We start from the raw sequence: 21,456 nt of genomic DNA, 5'->3' as shown, positions 1-21,456 counted from the left end.
TATCTATATTCACCCAACCTCACCTAATTTCTGGCCATTGAAATTCTATTCAGCCTTCACTGTCCAACACAGAAGTCTATTTCTCTAAGAAGTCTTCTCTGACTTTTGAATCTCTGTAGCAGGGGTTAGTGATAATATATGTAAATTATTTTTGGTTATGCCTGGAATTTATTCTTCCTTGTTGTATTTCATATTTTATATTCTGCCTTTTTCAAAGTTATGTAAATATTATTGTTTTTAGCCATGTACTTGTATCCAAAAGCTAAACTCTAAGATTCTCAAATGTATCTTACTCTCTTTCATAGGATTTTCATAAGCCTTCAGTTCCAGGAGTTGATAACATAAATTGTAGCATCATACTATTACACTGTTTGCATGGGATGGTGAAAGTAAAGGGAAAATTGGAAAATAAAAGTGGGAAAAGACTGACAGGTGGTAAAAGAGACAAAACCTGTCCTAGAGGAGATGATGAAGTCTCTGTGATAGTTCCAGGAGCAAAAACTAAATGGATTCTTTTGGAGGTTCCTGTTCAAAGAGTTGGGCTTAAGGGAATGTTCGGGAATACACAACACTCACAATATGGTGGTGTCTGATGTGGAGCTAGCTAGTTCATACTCAACTCTGTCCATTTCAGATGGAACACCATCTCTGAGAAAGATTGACAGGATTCATTCAGTGGAAATGGCATTGGTGGGAAGGGATTGAAACCTGGGAAGCCCAACAGGGTCTGGAGCAAAAAAACGTAGTTGCACTTCCTCCTTGAGATTCAGGAGCTTCATTCTCAGGGCTGAGGGGTTGAAAGTATTTCCAACTCCCTGCAGATGGAAGGCATTACTTTTGTTTTGACAAGCTTGGCTCCCTTTGGGGGGCAGCTGGATTTTCATTCTGTAACATTCTCACAGTGCATTTGCTCTGCCATGTGTCTAAATGGATACATCGGATTTTGTGAAACTGAACAGAGGGGCCAGAGTGGTGAAGGCAGGAAAACTGCCTCTGTTAGTACAAGGGCAAGGTCATGGTGAACTCATAGGCTGCAGCAGTGGAGATGGTGCAAAGTGGTCTGACTGGATACTGGAGGAGCGTGGGATGCTTTACAGAATGTGGAAGAATCTGGAAGATCTGAGGTGCTGAACGAATGTCTGAGAGTGGGTGTGTGTCCTTTTCTGTACTGGAAAGGAAGAGAGGAGATGATTTGGAATGGTAGCAGAAGAAGTAGATCCAAGATTTGACCTTGAAACTATCAGAGGCAAAACTTTTCTTCTGCCCTCTTAGTCTCTGGCTGGGCCTGAGAATTCAATTGACATAAGACAAATAGCAAGAAGGGGCACCTGGGTGGCTCAGTTGGTTAAGTGTCTGACTCTTGGTTACGGCTCAGGTCATGATCTCACAGTTTTGTGAGTTCAAGCCCCACATTGGGCTCCATGCTGGCAGCACAGAGCCTACTTGGGATTCTCTGTCCCCTCTCTCTCTGCCCTTCTCCCACTCACACTGTCTCTGTCTCAAAATAAACTGAAGAAAAAATTAAAAAAACAAACAGGTGAAAAGCACACTTGTACAGGGAAATCCTCACCAAAAAAATAAATAAATAAATAAAATAAAAATAAATAAAAATAAACACCCAAAGAAGTGTCAAAACCTAAATTTTTTTATACTAGGCTGAACAGGGGCACCTGGGTTTATATACATAAACATTTTATATATATATATATATATATATATATACACACACACACACACACACACACACACACACACACATACACACACACACAAACACATACACACACCAGGCTGAACGAAGAGAGGCAAAATATATGGGAGTGGGAGGAGTTAAAGGAAGGAGAAGTGATCTCATCTAGGTCTATAGCATAGAATTCCTTATAAGGAGAACTGAGCATTGAATCCCCATCTCTGGCATTAAGAACGTTTGCTTCTCTGGCACCTGGATGGCTCAGTTGGTTAAGCATCCAACTTTGGCTTAGGTCATGATCCCACGATTCGTGGGTTAGAGTGCTGATAGTGCTGGGCTCTGTGCTGATAGCTCAGAGCCTGGAGCCTGCTGGGGATTCTTTGTCTTCCCCTCTCTGCCCCTCCCCCACTCATGCTCTGTAGCTCTCTCTCCCAAGAGTAAATAAACATTAAAAAAAAATTAAAAAAAAAAAAAAAAGGAGAAGGGCTGGAACCAAGTAGCTGCATATCTGGTCCAGATACTCATTGTCCACACAAGAACTAAGATTTAGCAAGGGAGTAGGGGGGAAGACAGAAATTTTATTTATTTACCTATTTTTATTATTGAGAATGTGTAAATTCCTTTAACATAATCTCACAATAATCTTATTGGATAGATGTTAACTTTCTCCCATTTAAAGGAATAAACTAGAAACTTAACCAAATAGGTAATAGAGAGCTGAACTGGCTTTCTTTCCTGTTATACATGTTCTAATATTTATTCACTGTTACCGATACCTGCTACATTTTCCAGGCTACTTTCAGAATAACATAGGCTATAATCTATTGGTATATATGGACTTTTATTTTTATTTGAGAGCTTAAGAGTAGTCCATGGAGTCAAGCTCCCAGCTCCACCAGGGGAGCTAACTGGCAGTGAAATTTCCTCCTTATTCTCTGGTGCTTATCAAGAATGGAATCAAAAGTCTGTTTTGGCATGTTAATTTTCTGTTAACTTGAGGATAAAAATTATCTCAAACTCCAGGAGAGTAGCAAACTAGAGCAGTAAGACAATGCTTCTTTATATTTTTAAGTACTATAGCAGCAAACACACTTAGAGAATGTTTTTAGTGACTGGTTTCCTTTCTTCTGACTATTCCTTTGAAGCAATTAAAACTAAGTCATCTTGTTGGCATTCCTGTACAAAGAAAAGCTAGTTACATTGCATGGAACACAGAAACTGAATTACTAATGTATATCTACACCTATGTACTCATTTCTTGTAGAATTTCCTTATTTATCTGCCCACTAGGGTGTGTAAGATGTGATGTGTTTTTGTTTTGTTTTGTTTCTTTTAAAGAAATTTCTTTAAACAAGCTTCATTCTCTGTTTTGGCTCCTATCTGGCCAGGCTGATGGAAAGTCAATCCTATTATTTTGAGCTTTCTTCTTGCTACAGGACTTACCTTGCACTGAAACTTCTGAAAGCCTGTATCAGTCATTAGCCACTGATGTGCCTATTTTATTCATCGTGGTGCCTTTATGCCCCTTTATTTCATTGCACCAAGCCAAGCTCAAGAAAAGGGAATCTTTGGCAAAGCTGACCAGTGACTGAGGGCCAGCTTGCCTCCCGTCTCTCTCCACCTCCAGTGGTCCTCCCTTCCAGGGGCACCAATGCAGAACAATGCACAAGGTTTCACCCACCCCACCCCCCACCTCTATCCTCTCCCCAACTCCACATGAACTTTTGTCCTTTTGTCCTCCTTCCATTTAGCGCTCTCTGTCTTTCTGTGTGTCTCACTCCACTTCTCCCCCTTCTCTTTCTCTCTCTCCCACTCTTTTCTCTCTCAACCCTCAAAGGTCCTTTTTGCTTCTCACTGGATACCTCACATTTTCTCAGTCATGAGATTAACAAAGGGCAGATCTACTTAGGTCAGGCAGCTCTTGCTTTCAGCACTGCTAAAATCCCTGGGACACATGCTTTATACTGCAGCCTAAAATATAAGGGAGCAAAACACAAATTAGTGACTCAAAAATTTTTTATTACTGTCTTATCTGCATTTAACAATCACTTGCATATTAGCCTTCTTTTATCCAAATAAAATTAACCTCAGGCACTTCCTCATAAGCTTTTTTTCTTCAGTCCTTTCATCATTTATGATATTTCTTTCTGGACCTCATCCAAATACTCTTCTTTATAAAATTCTAAGATGAAAACTGAAATCAGTTCTCTGATAATCATCTGATGGAAGCAATTATACTTGAAACTCATTATGTCTCTCTCTCTCTTTCTCCTTCCTTTTTTCTTTAAACTGTTTTAATGTAAAACACAGACTTGATATCAAGCCACTTTCCTATCTTTTCTTGAGTTGTTTTTCTGGGCACATGTACTTTTCTTTCTCATCAAAGCAATGTTTAGATACTATCTGAAAGTATCACTATTTGGAGCCTTGCTTCTTCTGACAAGAAGATATTCCTATTTTCTGGGTACTTTATAAAACTAAAAAAGTGAAATGGGAAAAAGAATATAACAAGTGATACCAGGGAGAAATTGAATCAAAACAGATAAATAAGTCAGATTCCTTTTTTTAATTCTGAAAATAGGTAAGAATGAGCAGGAACATCTTTAGAGACCAAACACAATGTCAAAGAATGCTTTGCATTCTTTGATTTTTACTCCCTACTTCAACTATTTCTTATTGAACTGTCACCTATTCTATTAGTAGAAAAAAATATGCATCTCTAGAGTACTGTAGTTATGTTTGAATAGAATCAAAGAATCACAGGAAGGTAGAGATGAAAGCAATTGTAGAAGTCATTTAATCTAATGTAACAACTAGCAAGAAATCACACCTGCCAGTTTCTGAGAGGGAACAAGAAACCTTGTGCTTAAAGGATCCCAGTCATAAAGTGAAAGGAATACGGTTTTGCCATTAGACAGGCAGTGATAAAAATTCCCTCTCTGCCACTTGTAACCCTTTTGAGCCCATGGAGATCATAATACTGACCAATTTAACTGTTTGTAAGAAATGAACAAGATAACACCTATAAAGCAGCATTTACATGATAGGACATGATATATGGGAGATCTTTTCCTTTTCCTTAAACACTCCCTGTGGTCTCCAAGGTGTCTCTGACTTTAATCTGGAGAAATCTTGACTCTGAAACCAACCACTTAACCATACATTTTCCTCTTCTCTAAGTTAGTGGGGCTTTACTCATTCTCTCAATCTCTGTCTTCTGTGACATGCAGGTTCCCAAGCTCACTATCACTTCCTGGTTATTGGGCTCTGATGTTCTCTAGTTCATAGCACGCCACCCCGCCCCACCCCCCAACTGCTGCCCCCCCCCCCGCCCCCGGCCCCAGCAAAAATATCTTGTCTGGATATGCATGCAGGGTCCTATGGGGAGGAACCACACTCCTCTGAGTGCATGTTTTGCTTACTACTTCTCTTTCTTTTATACCACCTTGTCCATGATAGTTAGAAACTCTATGACCCAGACATTCAAAGCTATAACATAGTCTTATGTCTTCTGAGTAATTTCTGCATTAGGGGCTTTTCCTATAGTCTACATAATATATTTTGAATTAGATTCTGAAATCCAGTTAGAATGAAGAAACCATTTAAAGAAAAAGTTTGTTTAATGTTATTATTTATTTTTGAGAGACAGAGAGAGAGAGGGATAGACCATGAGTGGGGGAGGGACAGAGAAGGAGACACAGAATCCGGAGCAGGCTCCAGGCTCCAAGCTGTCAGCACAGAGCCGGATATGGGGCTGGGATTCGTGAACCATGAGATCATGACCTGAGCCAAAATCAGACGCTTAACTGACTGAGCCACCCAGGTACCCCAGAAGAAACCATTTTAAATGTGGTTGGTGTTCCAGGGGCTACAAAAGCTAATCTTGCTTCTAGGCCAATGGAAATTATCTCACCTTTGATATTCTTTTATTAAAATTTTCCCTACATGTAAATAGTTGCACAGTTTGTTTTTTTTAAGTCCTGGAAATATACTTTTAATATTTTAATTATAAATTAAATTTTTGGAAAGCTTTGGTAGATAATTTGACATTTAAGTGTATTTTAGAATTTAAATTTCATGGCCTGGATCTAAACTGAAAACAAGTCCTTTCCCCTTATTTTATCAGACTGTCACATAAGCAAACTGGAAAGCAGGGGAAGTACATTCTCAACATCCTTTCCTTGCAATTGCTGTTGTAAAGCATGGAAAAGGCCTTCAAATTTAGTTTCTTATCTATAAAATGTGCACTTCAACTTGAAGAGTTTTTAAAGTCACTTTTACATATGAGAATCTATGATTCTATGATTTCTGTTCCACTTTCAAAGTTCTTATTGATGCCAGACCTACATTACATTCAGTTTTACACAGATCTGCCAGCTTAAAATCTGACACAATCCAGCAATCTAGGGCCTGAAACAAGGTGCTTTATTAAGATCAATGTATTACATGAACATAGATGCAAATAGAGCTCTATAAACTATTGGCTCTAAAATCTTGGCTCATAATTTCACGATGGTGTACCCATAGCTCCAAACTTGGATATAATTAGATGTGAAATGGTCTCATTTTAGCATGGAAGAAATCAGCTTCCTGGTCAGAAGGAAGTATTTTTCAATTCAGTTTTGACTGGGAATTTTCCTTTGAGGGAGCTTGAAGGGCTATAGTGGTTAAAAGAATAAAATAGCAAATAGCAAAACTCTTCATGAATAATTACCCAGCAGGAGAAGATAAGAAGACTATAAATTTTGTTTTTAGAGCTTTGCATGGTTTAAGAGTATACCTGCAGTGGGGGGAGGGGGGGGGACTCGTGATCTATGATACAGCAGCAGTCACTGACAGAAAAGAGGGGGGAAATATGCAAATATCATCAAGCTATGCACATTGGGTTTCATTTAAGGAAATGTCTCCTCATGTAGGCAGTGGTGTATTTAAAAGTAAGACATTTCCTTTTACTTGTTTTTGAGTGATTGCTCTGACAGGTCTTTTTTTTAACATTTATTTATTTTTGAGACAGAGAGAGACAGAGCATGAACAGGGGAGGGGCAGAGAGAGAGGGAGACACAGAATCGGAAGCAGGCTCCAGGCTCTGGGCTGATGGCCCAGAGCCTGGAGCCGGGCTCGAACCCACGGACCGCAAGATCGTGACCTGAGCCGAAGTTCGGACGCTCAACTGACCGAGCCACCCAGGCGCCCCTCTGACAGGTCTTTAAAGAAAAAAAAATCATTTTCTATCCTGCAGATTCAGTAACTGCCCTTAAATGACTGATCATGTCGCATTTTCAGTGGAGACAACATTGTGATTTGCTTCCATGGTGATCTACCAACGATGGCTAAAACTAATGACTCTGGATTGTCAGGGTACCTTGTAAGGTGGCCACTAATTTGTTATTTTTCATAATCTGATGGTGAGGAAATTACTAATATTATTCAACACACCCTTGGCAGTTTACACTTGCAGAGTGCTTAAAAATTCATTTGTGGTTATGAAGAAATGACCATTTGAGCTATTCTTAGCAGAAAGCAAGGAAACAGTGCCAAGAGTACCCTTCTCCACATTATGACATAATCGGGGGCCTTGGGCTTTAACTTCTGTGACAGCCGATAGGCCATGTTACTTTCAATTCTAGCTGAATAATGGAATTATTGTGTGTGAGGCATTTTTAATGTATTAATCTAATCTCCAGAGATTGACGTTAGTAAACAGCAAAGTAATTCAATTATAAAATTGTCCTTCCAGAAACAAAACCAAAAAGTAACAATGCAACCTTTTAATTTAGTAATTTTCACTTTGAAGGCATATTTGGCAGACAGACTGGAAAGTATTAAATGGGCTCTGGCAGTTGTTTAAAAAAAAAAGCCACCTAGTATAAATTAGTCCACTGTATTTGGATTAAGGACTGTTATAAGATCCTTTCAACTTACTTTTTGGCCAATAGTGTACTCCTCAGCCAGAGCCCATGTACAGGTGGCCCCACTGGGAAAGAGAGAGTATGTCTATACTATTATACTATTATGTTGATAGATTGTGGTTAATATTTAACCTAAATTTCTAATCAGAATGTAATATTTGTAATACGATTGATAGATGAGAGAAAGAGATTGATTTAGGAGACTATATTTCTTTAATAGGGAACACTGGAGAGGAACCAAGGTTACAACAAAATTAAGATTTGCTACAGATAACTTTCATCTTAAAACTGCACAGGAGGGAATGTTAGTGATACTATAGAAATAATTTTGGGCAAAGAAGCTTTTCTGAATCACAAGGATATCAATTCTTTAAAACCCATAGCGTATTTCCTACCTAACGTGCCGTAGAATGTTGAACACGTAACTGGGTTACTCATACAATTGATGATAGGAATTATGCAGGTCCAGAATAACTCTTCTTTAGCTCAACAAGCCATTTGTTTTTCAGATAAGCCTCTATTTCACTTTGTCACTGGCTCCATAGTCCATAGGTTTTACCAAAGAACAAGTATAACATGGGCACAGCATAACATGATTGATTTGATGCTTTAAACTAAGTCAGATAAATGTTCAAAGTAATTATGATTGCTGCTGGGCCAAATGTGGCCAGTAATGTGGTCAAATGCCTCGTCAAGAATGTCTGTGCAGCAAGTTTTCAGGGGCTGCAAGTGGTTGAAAGGGGGCTATGGAAGCTAAGGGGCTTGCTTGCAGGGCACTCTTCATGAGACTGAGTAACAACCAGTTTTCTGCCTCAAAACCTGGAGGAGCTGATAAAGATCAAACCACTCCTTGATAACTGACTGTGATTGAAATTCTGAATACTCCGAATACTGATGAAATACAACATAGAAAAGAATTTTTATTTTCAGCATGTATCAGTATGGCGTATTTCAGACTTGCCATAATTGGAGCTGCCTTTAAGCCCAATTACAAATGCCCATTTTTTACTCACACAGAAAATCTTTTCTTTCCCGGAGAGTCACTCTGCAATATGGATCTCTTTTAAGACCAGGAGTCCCTTGGAGATAGATTTGGCCTCATCTAAGTTAAGATGAGCAGCAGAAAACATAGTTTATGAGCTGAACTAACAGAAGGACGCTGAGTCGGGGTTTGTTAAACTAATCGTATGGCTGGCAAAGGATGACATATCAGATGTTTCATTCATTTTAAATACCAAACCATTTCCATAAATCACTTTTATAGCCTTAAATACATTATGTAAGTATAGTAACATTAGATGGTGTGTTTAAATGTGCCAGGCATGTCCGTTTGCTTCTCTGCATACTGTGTTTCTCTTCTTATTTTCCAAAGATGTATTTATCAGATTACTTTTATGGGCCCATATTTTAGTTTTATTCATGTAGTCTTGTTGATTGGTGCTGTTATGTTTATTTGATTCTTCCTTGTACATACACATTCAACTCATGTGAGTATCATAGTGTCTCTCTCTTCCTTCTTGCACAAAAAAAAAAAGAATCTTCTTTTTTAATACATTTGTCAATGTAGGACAGTAAGAAAATAATACACAGATGCATTTGGGGCTATTTAGCATAAAAACTCCATCTGAAACAGTTGTATTCTATAAAATAATGTGTTGAATTTTAGGATATTTAAGGTTGAGTTTCTTTACTGTGTGAATGCTATACTATTTTCTTTTCTCCCCTGACTCCCCGCCCCCCCCCCTCCCTGTTTAACAGCAGACAAACCCAGGGAGCACTGAGTGAATCCGATGATCCTGAAACAGGCTGTCTAACTGATAACAAGCCAACTTCTCGACACTTCTATCCTGTCGCCTTGCTGCTTGTCAGCTCACACCTGTTAGTTGTGTGGCTTATTTTAAGTCTTGCATTACTATTAGCCAAATACCAATAAGTTTTATGTTGTATTCCTTTCTTTTCTACAAATGACAATGGACTTTAAATTATGGGGACAATGCTGTAATATTTCTACATTTTCAGATTCACAGAATTTAAAAAAAATGTTTGAAATGTGTTTTGTTTGTTTTTCCTAAAATCTAAAAAAGAAGTACTATGCATTAAGTGAATTATTTTGCTCTTTTGTTCACGGAAAAGTGTTTCCCACTGTTAACCAACTCAAAAGAATTTTTAAATTTCTGTCTTTGGAGTAAGACAAAGAACAGAATCCTGAAAGCTTGAAGTTCTGCACCTCCTGTTTCTCTTCCCATTCAATTTATTCAAGACAATTAAGAATGAATTTGCACAATGCACTGAAACCCTGAGTCAAGTCTTAGAGATGTGGGAGGTTCGAGACTTTATTTCCACTGTGCTAACATCCTTGTTGCCATCAGCTGACAGAACCTTCTGTTTGATTTCTTAATCTGTTAGTTATGTTGGTTCTTTGCTTCAATTTACCCTTTTCTGTCCAGTAAATGGCTATTTATGTTTTGTAATTAAATTAACCTGTTTGGAACTCTTGTTTGGGTTGATTTGGCTCTCGGAGTACTTTTCTATTCTTTTTAACAAGGTCTTGTTTGTGTCTTACACGCCATTTTCAGCCCCTGTGACTTTTGTACTGTCTGTGCACAAGCACCCTTCCTTTATAAAGCAGAGACTTGGACCAGGCTGTTCAGAAAGCCATTTTTCTCTTCGTTGCACAGCTAAAATAATGAAGTAAAATAGAGATGAAATGTTCCTTTGAAATCTATAGGGCCAGACTTAATAAATTAAATGCCTTATTCCTAGAACCCGCATCCTTAGGGCTACATGTAGATCTTAATGTGTTTTAAAGAGACTGACATTAATTTATGGAAAAGTTATAAAAAGGCAGATATATTTATGAAACTGAAGTGAAGCTGTATTGTGGAGCAAATTATATTTAAAGCGTTGATTAAACCTTAAATATCTGTTAAGAGCAAAGAGACTTTAATCATCTCCTTCTGAGGGCAATAATGGTATTGGGCCTGGCCTAGGATTTAATTTTGTAAGATGTATCATCATTTGTGAAAAAAAAAAAAAATGTAGAGTTGAATCTTTGTTATTTTTACTTGGACTGTTGCTGCAACTCTGCATTGAACAAATAAAGCATATTTATTTATTCCGTGTTTCATGAAGTTGTACTTTTTCCCCTTTCACCAGAGAAGGATGCCGCATAGAGAATGTTCTGAAGAATATCAAATGCAGAAAGTATGCTTTCAACATGCTACAGCTGCTGGCTTTCCCCAAGTACTACCGACCTCCAGAGGGGACTTATGGAAAAGCTGACACCTAACTTTACCAACATGTAAATAACCAGGAACACAATTACGCTTCAGTCGGATAATCTCCACCTTTCTAAACTGTTTTATTGTCATGAGTTTGTGGAGGGAGCTGATCAGGGATGTTTGCCCAAATCTAGGAATTACTCGAATTAGGTCTTAGCATATTAGTCTGAAAGAAATCCATTAAAAAATGTCCAGGAACATTGTGATTCTAGTTCTCACTTCTACGCGGTGCCCCTCGCAGGCTGAGGTCAGCTCAGAATGGGTACATTTCATTCACGGTGTCCTTTAGTGGAAGGCACTGATTCTGAGGAAACGTTTAGTTGCTGCAGGAGGAGTACAGGTGACTCATAGAGGGGCGCTTGACCTCCAGAATGAACACAGGAGAGTGTAAAGGAGAGAGGGACTCAGACATGGTATTTCACAGCCTTTCTCACGAGTAACCTTAGAGCCCATTTGTGGTATTTGGAAAATATCTTTCTAGGGAATTAAAATTCGGTAGCATCAACGCATGATGTTGACGGCAGAAGCAGGTTGCCGGTGTGCTTTTTAAAGACTGTGGTCCTCCAGGCGAGACATAACCAGTCCTCCAGAACAGGTAGATGACAGTGTTAGCAACTCAGTGGAGATACTTTTCAATAACATGGTATCTTTTCTAAACTCTGACGCAGGTTGTATGGTGATAAAGTTGTATAGTAGAAAAATACCGTGAGGAACTAAAACTGCAAGAAAACGAAAGCTGATCACCCTGCTGATGTTAAACATGAAAATCCCCGTCAGCCTGAACTTTGTGTAGCCAAGTTCATAAAAGTCCAAAAATATCTGTGTGATGTTTTCCAATAGTCATCTTGCTACAAAATATAGATGGTGGAATCTGCGTTGTCTGGCATAGATTACTACGTGTGAATAAACATTTTAAGACATATGCAACCATAGCTAATGATAAACCAAAATAATTATTTCTGTTGACTTCAATTTCCAAATCACACCAGCATAGGTTTTCCAATATTCCAAATTAGAAATTGCTGTAGAGATTATCTTGTATAATGTCATTATAAATGGGTAAATTAAAGCACGAGGAAGATATGCCTCCAATAATCCAGCTAGATAATTTTAGAACCATGATTATAATCTCTTCTTACCTTCCTAGCCTGTGCCATGCTAAAAATGCATGAAAATTATGGGAGAATGCTAGTTAGTTAAATAAAAATTGTCATTTATTGCTGGAATTAAACCTTAGAGTACAACAGCCTAAAAAAATGAACCCTATTTTCTCCAGATGTTGAGTTTATTCTTTCTCCTCACTCGTTGAAAGAGTATGACATCCAGAGCATAAATCTACCCTTTGGATATGCCAGAGGCTTGTTACATAGATGTCTCTTGGGTGTGACTACATTCAGTGGATAATATTATGGGGCTTTCCATAGCTAGTGTGACAGCTTCTTGGCTAAGATATCTGTTGACTAAGGACTCCAAACAGATCCCTAGGCCCATGTAGGGTTTTCAGATTACTACAAATTTTAGATAACTGTTTTGGGCTTTGAATACTAGAATTATCAATCCATATTTTAGCTAATGATTTGCGGGCATTATATTTGAGACCATTGACAAACAATTCATAGCCTTCTTAATAAAAAGTGGCTATATACTATAGATCTATTCACAAAGTTTTCAGTGTTCTCCCTTATATTTCATTCTCCCTTTCAATGATTAGATATAACTTTTGAATTGTTCAGTTTAATTTGAAAATGGTAGGATTTGGTGTTATTTTCATTATCCCATTGGATTTAAGGTACAGAGGTTGGGATGACAGAGGTTTCCTCGAATAACAATGAAGCCTCATTCAGTATGTCAGAGTGGTCTGGGTTCCAAAAAACCTTAAGTGAAAATGTATCATCTTATAAACAGTATAATTTTTGTCTGTATTTTTAAAAATGAAAACTCTTGACTCAAATCTGGAAAAAAAAAAACTTATTAAATGGAAAGCCAACAGTAGGGTTTTCTATTTGGGGGAAGACATTTCAAAGATTTTTTTTTCTTTTGAAAAGTACTAATATAGAAGTCTTAAAGGCTAGAGTTTACTATAATACAAATGCATAGAAGTTTTCATTTATTATTAGCATAGTCATCTGCATTTCCCTATATGAAGCCTGTATTTGTACATACTTTTAAAAGTGGATTTCATCAAGAAAATTCATGTTTTGTTTCAACAACAATATTGTTCCTTTCCTGAGAGATATTCTAACTATTCTTAGAAATCCACTTCACTATTTCTTTTTTCTTAATTTTTTTAAATGTTTATTTATTTTTGAAGGAGAGAGAGACAGAGCATGAGCAGGGAAGGGGCAGAAAGAGAGGGAGACGCAGAATCTGAAGCAGGCTCCAGGCTCTGAGCTATCAGCGCAGAGCCCGATGTGGGGCTCGAACTTATGAGCTGCGAGATCATGACCTGAGCTGAAGTTAGGCACTCAACCAACTGAGCCATCCAGGTGCCCCCCGCTTCACTATGTCTTAAGTTACTATGGTTTTCTAAATCAAAGAGCAAATGTTAAAAAGTTTTAAAATCTCCTTTGTACAAACACAGCCTAGTCATCCTTTTCTCTATTTTTATTTAGAAGATAACACCAGCAGGCCTATTTCAAGAGATCAGATTGACTCAGAAACTGAACCAAGAAAATGACATTTCCAAACAAGATAATTTATTTTTGCTAAAAATATGTTTCCCCTCTAATGATATCAAATGTACATATCAATTCCGTATTAGCTCTTCTGCAGGGTTCTGCAGAAAACATGTTTAAAAACAAGGGAAGATAAAATCTTGATTATGTTTGACCCGGCCACAAAAAACCCAGAGACTGAGAATGTTCCACAAGACAGCTAAACATAAAAGTTTCAGATATTTGATTGAAGCCAAGCCACACTTGGATGCATTCATTCATTTATTTCTCGTGTGGTTTTTGTTTTTGTTTTTGTTTTTGTTTTTGTTTTTGTTTTTCTTGTTAATATTGTCTCTGACTTTGTCTACACCCTGCCAAAACAATCCTTTGATGTTTGGTGAGTCCAGCCATCCAGCGTCAGAGCAACCATTTGATCCTGCTGACAAATTGTGCTAAAATGCCCACTCACCTAATTAGAGCAGTATGCCATGTGACTAACCTCCAGCTCTTACTTTATAAGACTAACTCCTGTTTTTCTGAAAAACTGTGAAGTCTTAAAAACTAGTATCTGGAGGAAGGATACTTTCCTTTTTTTCCTCCCCCCTCAACTAAATACAGTATTTTGCATAAAATTTCACGATGGAAAAGAAAAAGATTTATATGGAGTACTACCTTTCCTCTCAACAAATCAAGCCCCTCCTTATGGAAAGTATGGTACATGCGAAGGAGAAAGGATACCAGAGATGTGCTAGAACTGGCTTCGGCAGACTCATGAGAGTTGATCATTGAATTTTCAAGAATTTTGTAAGCCGGTTGTTAAACACACCGTCATTAAATATTAAATTATCAAAAGCAATTGAATAAATCTTATTAAAAACAAAGATAATAATGAAAACCTACCACTTCATAATTATTTCCCTTCATATTACTCTTTATCTGTGCTTTTGAGGTCATTTATGTCAATTGTACGTACGCAGTGGAGACACTATTATGTTCTGTGCATCTCTTCTTGACTCCGCACCCAGTAACATCATGTGGGTAGCTTGAAATTGACCACAGTGGGAGTGTGTACACCAAAGAAATTACCAAATGCTACAAACCGGGACCTTTAATTTCTGAAAAGCCAGTTGTTAAACATTTACCAGCACACAACTGAAAGTCACCATCACTTTTTCTCCAGCAAATAACAAATAATTGGAAGCAGTATAAAGTTATTCATATGGTATTAAATCTAACCACTCACCTTCAGATGGCTACAACTTTGTTTTGGTTTTTACCCTTTTTTAAAGATACCTATTAGACTATAAGTAATATTTGACATTTATATTTTATTTGTAATTTATTTAATCATACAGACACATTCAAAAATGTATCTCTCTTGATGTTCTGCAAGGGAAATCTTAGCAATGCAACTTTAGTGTAAGCAATAACAGCGGCTGAATTCAGGGAAATGTTAGCCTAATTATAGCACCACTCAAAATGTGCTTCAGTACAAATTTTTAAGTTTATAATTTTAGCACTTCCTAAAAGGAGGAAAAACAGTAACATATTACTGTGTTCAGATTCTAATAAATGTAGTTTGGTTGAAACCCAAACTGTTAAGCAAATTGAACTCTGGCGGTTGCTAAAACACCGCAGATGTTTTAGATGTCTGCTTTCCAAATACGGTGGCATATCAATTGTTTAATTCAATATCCAGGGCACCTTTTGTAACCCTTAGGAAATAAGTTAACGTTTATTATGGATTTAAGAAACTGGCCTAAGAAAACCGGTGATCTGCAGTTACAAAGGCCCAGTGAGCATTTTGAACAAAAAGGATCCCTGATAGCTTAAGGCCTTACAAATTATGCACCAAAGAGAATGATCTGTGTAGTTGATTGACAACTTTAGTGTGAATTGACATTCATTTAGCCAGCTGCAATCTGCAAAAGCTGTGCTTTTTTCCCCCCATATTTATATTTTATTGCTTTAAACAGAAAGTCCCAATATATTATATCCTTTGTTTCTTTGGCAGTTTTAAGTTAGAACTTTCTATCCAAACAGATGCTACCTATAGCAAAACTGTCTTTAAGAACAGGAAAATAAATAAAATAAATGTTTAGACAAAACATCATGGGCCAATTAGGTATAAAGTTAAGGTATGGAAATTTGGATTTTTACTTTCTGAGTCACATGCACATTAATCAGTTTTTCAACTTTATTTCTAAGCAAGTAAGAGTCTAAGGCATTTCTCATGTCAAAGAAACAAAGCATATCCGGCTAATAAGGAGGTAGGAAAAAAAATGTAAGGTAATATCAGCCAAAAACAATTGTACATGCAATCAGCTGTCCTCAGCTTGAATTCTCATAGATTACATGAATATTGAGAATTATAAACTTAAAAGAGAAAACAAGGCTCACGATAAAGTATATAGTACCCAGAGAGAGTGAATGTCAAGAGAGAGACCTAACACAAGTGATGTTGCCTGATAAACCTTATCTTGTTTATCTTTTAGTGAATAGAATTCTTTAAGATAATGTTGCACTTGCCTACTCATAGTGTAAATATATTCACAGTCTTCCTAAAATCATGGAAATTCTTCTAAGGGCACAATCCAACAGTCCATCTTTAATGATCACGCGGTATGGTTTCATTGTCAAGCAGGCATTATTGACTCATGTATTGATGAGATTACCTTATCACCTATAAGGGTCTTGTGATACTTTCATATCACTATCAATATTAAAATATATTTCATGTCAAAAGACTGTCAAACTTTTCAAAGGCAGGTTCCATTTTACTGTAAGTAGATGGACATCCCCATTTTCCTGCACAAGTGCTGTCCTTTATACACATATACTTCTCATGTGAATATTTTATTATTTTGTTTAGCCTAACATCTAATTTTCAGATCCTTGTGGTACTTATATGAAATGTTGGCATTTGTTTTCCTTTTATGTTAAATATGTATTCTAGATGAGCCAATAATATGTGTTCCTAGGAAATGGGGCACAGATAGGCTAGATCGTGTTATATTGGCCTTAGAAGAAATATCATTTTATTTTGTTGTTCTGTGTAAACCATATTCATTGTACACTGTGTGTATATTTTTGTTTAAATAAATGTGATTTTTATTTTTTATGTTTCTGCCTTTTTCTCCCTATCACACATTTTTTTTTCATTTTCATCAGTGTAACAATGTCTAAAAGTTAATTAAAATAGCAGAAGGGTAGCCTAAACAATATTTCAAAGAGAATAGACTAATTTTCTGCTAGACCACAATTACAGCACTAATTTTACATCAATACTCAGACTCATAATCACTAGCAGCATGCATGTTTTATGGTTGCCATTCTGTAGGAGCAAGATCAACCATAATTTAGAAAAGAGTTCAAGAACCAGATGTCAATGCTTCAACACTGGGCAAATCAGTGATCTTTGTAGCCCAGATGATGTTATAGTCACTTGAGTACATGAGATAACTTCTCCTTATAGGCTATTTGGATATGATCATTTATAATTCATTATAGTAGCTGATACTAGAAGGCAAATTCCAAAGTTTTAATTGTATCTTGTTGCCGAAAAATTAACCAAATGAGGCCCCTGCTTGCATGTGAAGTAAGACTGAAGTTTTGCCATCTGGAGAATTTCAAGAACATTGCTGATCCTGCAGGAAGAAACATTCCTCTTCTGTAATGTCATCATCATTAATATATGTTTGTACTAACATGTGGTTCTACCTCTGAGCAGGAACAATCTGTAGGTAGCCCCATGGTGAAACAATGCGTAATGAATTATAACGAAATGCCACCTGCTGTAAAACCAGAAGAATAGCCTGAATGAAGGAGTAGTGCTCTGCTGCCTTAAACATCCACGCAAAGGTATCTTGGGTGTTGTAAGTGACATTCCCACTCAAAGTCACAATTCGACAAGGGGCTCAGAACCTCTGTTCCTGTATTTTGATATCTCCGAAGAGCAGAATCAGGAGAATGGGTAGATGTACTTGGAGAATGTCAAGTCAGCACCCATTCTAAGTGAAAGTAGCCACATGTCATGATTCTGTGGGTCCATATGGCAACAAATAGTGAGTTCTGTGTTCTCTGAATGGTCCTGATAAATAAAGTTGACTCAAGAACAAGCTTTTAAATAAATATTAAGTGAAAAGGGAGAGGATCTTGAAAGCATATCTGGGTAGAATACCAGGGATGTGGTGCTCAAATGTTAAGAGCTACCTTCCATTTCCTAATCCATATGAATTTGTCTGTCACTAGAGCCTTTAATTTCAGAATGTAGTAACAGCAACCATGATAATGATCTTGTTGCCTAGTATGATGATCTCTCAGTTTTTAAACCAGTTGCCCATAAGCCACCACCTCCTTCGTGCTTCGACCTTGAGTGTGTCATGCTAACACTGTGATTCCATTCTAAACGCTCTTTAGTCTCAATTACTGCTTCTGCATCTCCTGCCTATTTATTCCATTTAGGAGTTGCCCAAAAGTCTAGACTCGGTATTCTTCTTTGCTCGTTTGATATGCTCTCCTTTGAGGTCTTTATAACTGTTATTCATTTCTAAGGAGAAAACTCCAGCACAGGCTAACGAATATGGGCTTTTGAGTCGCAGTGTCTGGATGCAAATCTGGCTCCCCCAATTAGATGCAGACATATGTCAAGCTCCTAAGTGCTTCTGTGTCTTCACATTCTGACCTGTAGTATGACTGAGTTAGTGCTCCTCAATGAGAAGTTAAGTGTGTAAGTCTATGCCTAGCCCTTTGCCTGCTGCCCAGCATGCTGCATCTCTTCTGTCACCAGCCGGCACCTCTACCCTCCATAGTTTAGCCCCATAGTTTAGCCCCATAGTTTAGCAACCACGTGGCTGGCAGACTAAAAACTACATTTTCTCAGCACACTTACAATGGCAATTCAGTATATCACATAGATTCTGCCAGTGAGACCCACCTGCACCATATTTGGAAGGTGGAAGGAAGACAGCAAGGAACGGGAGCTGATTTACCCTTTCTGCACCACTGTGGGCAGGCAGACATATTGCAGTAGCAGCAGTTGGGCTCCCATTTCTAATGCCAGTTCCCCAGCTTGCAAGTAGGGGTGGCTGGGACTTCAGCAGTGCTCACAGCAACAGCATTTTCCAGACCTGTAGGTGGCAATGCTAATGCCTGATCACTGGATCAGAGGTGCTTAAAGCCAGAAGCCTGACGAGAGTCTACTTCCGACATGAATTTCCTCCAGTCATTCCAATGATCATCTAAACACCGAATTCTCCATATTGCATGTATTAGTTATTCTCTGCTAGACATGACTGGATTCTACTCCCACACTAAACCCTGACTGATTATGCCCTCAGTCTTATAGGACATATTCAAAATTTCTTTTTAGTATTTGTTGCTGATTAACTTATGTATCTTTGATTTTTCAACAGAGCTCCAGTGCCACCATTTCAAGTATCATCTGGCCATTTTTAATGTATCTGTTTTAGGACATTCACACTTTCATTGGCCTCCTCCCAAGTCACACACAGCCCTCTAAGTTTCCTGTCTGTCAATGGGGTCTATATTCTAGTCACACAAGTTTACAAGCTCAAATCGGCTTTGACTCTTCCATCTCTGTCAACATATAAAACCTTCCATTTGTCACTAGGTCTATAAATTTTACCATTGCATCACCTCATATGTGTTACTTCTCTTTTTTACAAACAAAGCTATTTCTTTCATATGCATCTTTTCTCATCCCCATAACTAGATATCTGTCCAAAGTAAATGAATTTCAGTATTCAATGAAATCCACAATTTTTTCTTCTCTGTCAAGGCTTGTTTTCATTCTCTGGCTGTTATGTCCTTCATACATACCCACACTTGGAATCTGCATACACAGTGCACGTCCCTTACACACACATATACACATGCTCACACACACACACACACACACACACACACATAAGCTCTCTTCCAGTTTTTATCTGAGCTGTTTTCTTTCTTCCCAAAACTATTCCCAAACTATTCCTTTCCCAAAACTATTGCACCAACTTTAACTCATCTGCTTCTTATTCCAAAGCAATCTTCAAACATCATTCTAAATGGAAGTAGTCTCCACTATTCTAATTTCTCTGTATTATACCTTGTATAATTTATTCATTTGTACATTTATTCTTTTATCCATTTAGCAGATACTTTTGAGTGTCTGTGTTGCTGTTAAAGAAGGGTGTTTGGCAGCAGACAAGAAGCATGGTTTTTCCATTCACAGACCTCATGGTCCAGTCTAGTGATGGAAGCAGACAAAAGGGAAACCAACTAAAAAACAAGTGATTATTCATTATCACGTTTGATATGAAGTAAATAATGTAAGAGTTTTGCCAGAGAATCATGGCGTAGGTCAGAGTGTTTATCTTGCTTTAGATAGAGTGATAAGGGATAATCTCTGAGAAGACATCACATAGATTAAGCCATAAAGGAAGAGAATCATCCAGGAAAGCAGGTACAAGCAGAGACAGTGGCGGGGGGGGGGGGGGGGAGGAGGAGGGGGGGGGTGTCGGGGCCACAGAGTGTAGGGCTGGGGGAGAAATCAGATTGGACTTAGCAAAGGCCTTTTAGACCAGGAAAAGGAATTCAAGCTTTATTTTATGTGCAATTAAAAGCAACTGAAGAAGAAGATAGAAGAAGAAGAAGAGAGGGAGGAGGAGGAGACGGAAGTGGAGGAAGTGGAGGAGTAGGAGAAAGAGAAAAAGGAGAAGAAGGAGAAAAAGGAGAAGGAGGAGTAAGAGAAGAAGAAGAAAGAGGCAGGACGGGGAGAGGAGAAGAAGAAGAGGAGGAAGAAAAAGAAGGAGGAGGAGGAAGAGAGGAGCAGCAGCAGCGACAGCAATGACAAGGTTCCAAGCAGAGGAACTAAAGGGACCTAGTTTATATTTTAAAGGATCACTCAAAGTACCATGCAGAGGTTGGATTAAGAAGAATCAAAACTGGAAGCAGTGAGGCAGCTAGAAGGAAATTAATTGCAGGCAGTGAGACGTGGTGTCAGACTGGAGCTGAAATGGTAAAAATGAAGAGAGGCAGAGAGATCCATGTAACATTTGGGAGCTGAGAATGTCAGGACTTGCTGGAGGGTTGGCGGTGGGGGGTGGGGTGAAGGGACTGAGTAATTAAGGTGAGTCTCATTTCTGACTTGAGCGACTGAAAAGTGGTGGTAACGTACTGAGATGCAGAAAGAGGAGGAATAGGTCTGAGCGGAAACCAAGTCTTAGGCTTTGAACACGGTAGGTTCTGCTGTGTAAGTCATCCAATCCTAGCAGAAATTCAGGTTTAACCATGGAGATGAACGTAGGGTTCAGAGAAGAGTCTGAAGTAGTGGACGCTGTCTACTAGACTCTACTAGTCTAGAGTAGTGGAAGCTGTCACTCGTGTAAATGAACACAAGCGCTTAGGAGGGTAGTCGGCACTTGTTGACTGAAAGTGGCAAAAAACTAAGTGAAACAAAAGACGATTTCTTGACTCATAAACTGAAAAAGAGCAGGGGTGGGGCTTTAGGTACATCTGCTGCCTGATGTTTAAATGATAATTTCGATTCTCTGTTTCATTCCCTTTTTCTCTCTGTCTCTGTCTCTCTGTCTCTCTTTTTCTCTCTCTCATTTCTATCTCTCTCTTTCTCTAGTCTCACCCCCATGGACTTTTTCAGAGGAGGAGGCTGTTCTCTCCTCTGTCTTAGCATAATTTTCCAGAAATTCTCTGCCAGTACCAGGCTTACATGATGTTTTAACATGTCTCATGAAGAAAAAAGAGATGCTTTCTCTCCCTGCAATCCTATCGATCCCTATCGATCTCTCCAGTCATTGTGTCCTGGGAAGAGACTCTGAGGGGCCAGTATGGGCCACTCTTCCACTTCCATGGCCGATGAAGTGTGGCACTTTGAATGACAACTCACCACATTAAGTGGCATT

The 21,456-nt window shown here is 38.2% G+C and overlaps 1 protein-coding gene across 9 annotated transcripts in view; it reads left to right on the top strand.

The window, feature by feature from the left end:
* INPP4B (inositol polyphosphate-4-phosphatase type II B) overlaps window positions 1-13,375 on the top strand; it is a 755,730-nt gene extending 742,355 nt beyond the window's left edge. For 8 of the 9 annotated variants that reach the window (XM_049632225.1, XM_049632223.1, XM_049632226.1 and 5 more), the window contains one exon: window positions 10,756-13,375. In XM_049632225.1, the coding sequence (XP_049488182.1) occupies window positions 10,756-10,888 (133 nt within the window). In that variant the 3' untranslated portion in view covers window positions 10,889-13,375. The remainder of the gene's footprint in view (window positions 1-10,755) is intronic. The other variant, XM_049632227.1, reaches the window with a different exon arrangement.
* Window positions 13,376-21,456: the final 8,081 nt, after the last annotated feature.

The sequence above is a fragment of the Panthera uncia genome, chromosome B1 (assembly GCF_023721935.1).
Source record: "Panthera uncia isolate 11264 chromosome B1, Puncia_PCG_1.0, whole genome shotgun sequence".
NCBI classification, from domain to species: domain Eukaryota; kingdom Metazoa; phylum Chordata; class Mammalia; order Carnivora; family Felidae; genus Panthera; species Panthera uncia.
The sequence above is the reverse complement of the archived record's forward strand: the minus strand, read 5'-3'. Positions and strand labels throughout refer to the sequence as shown.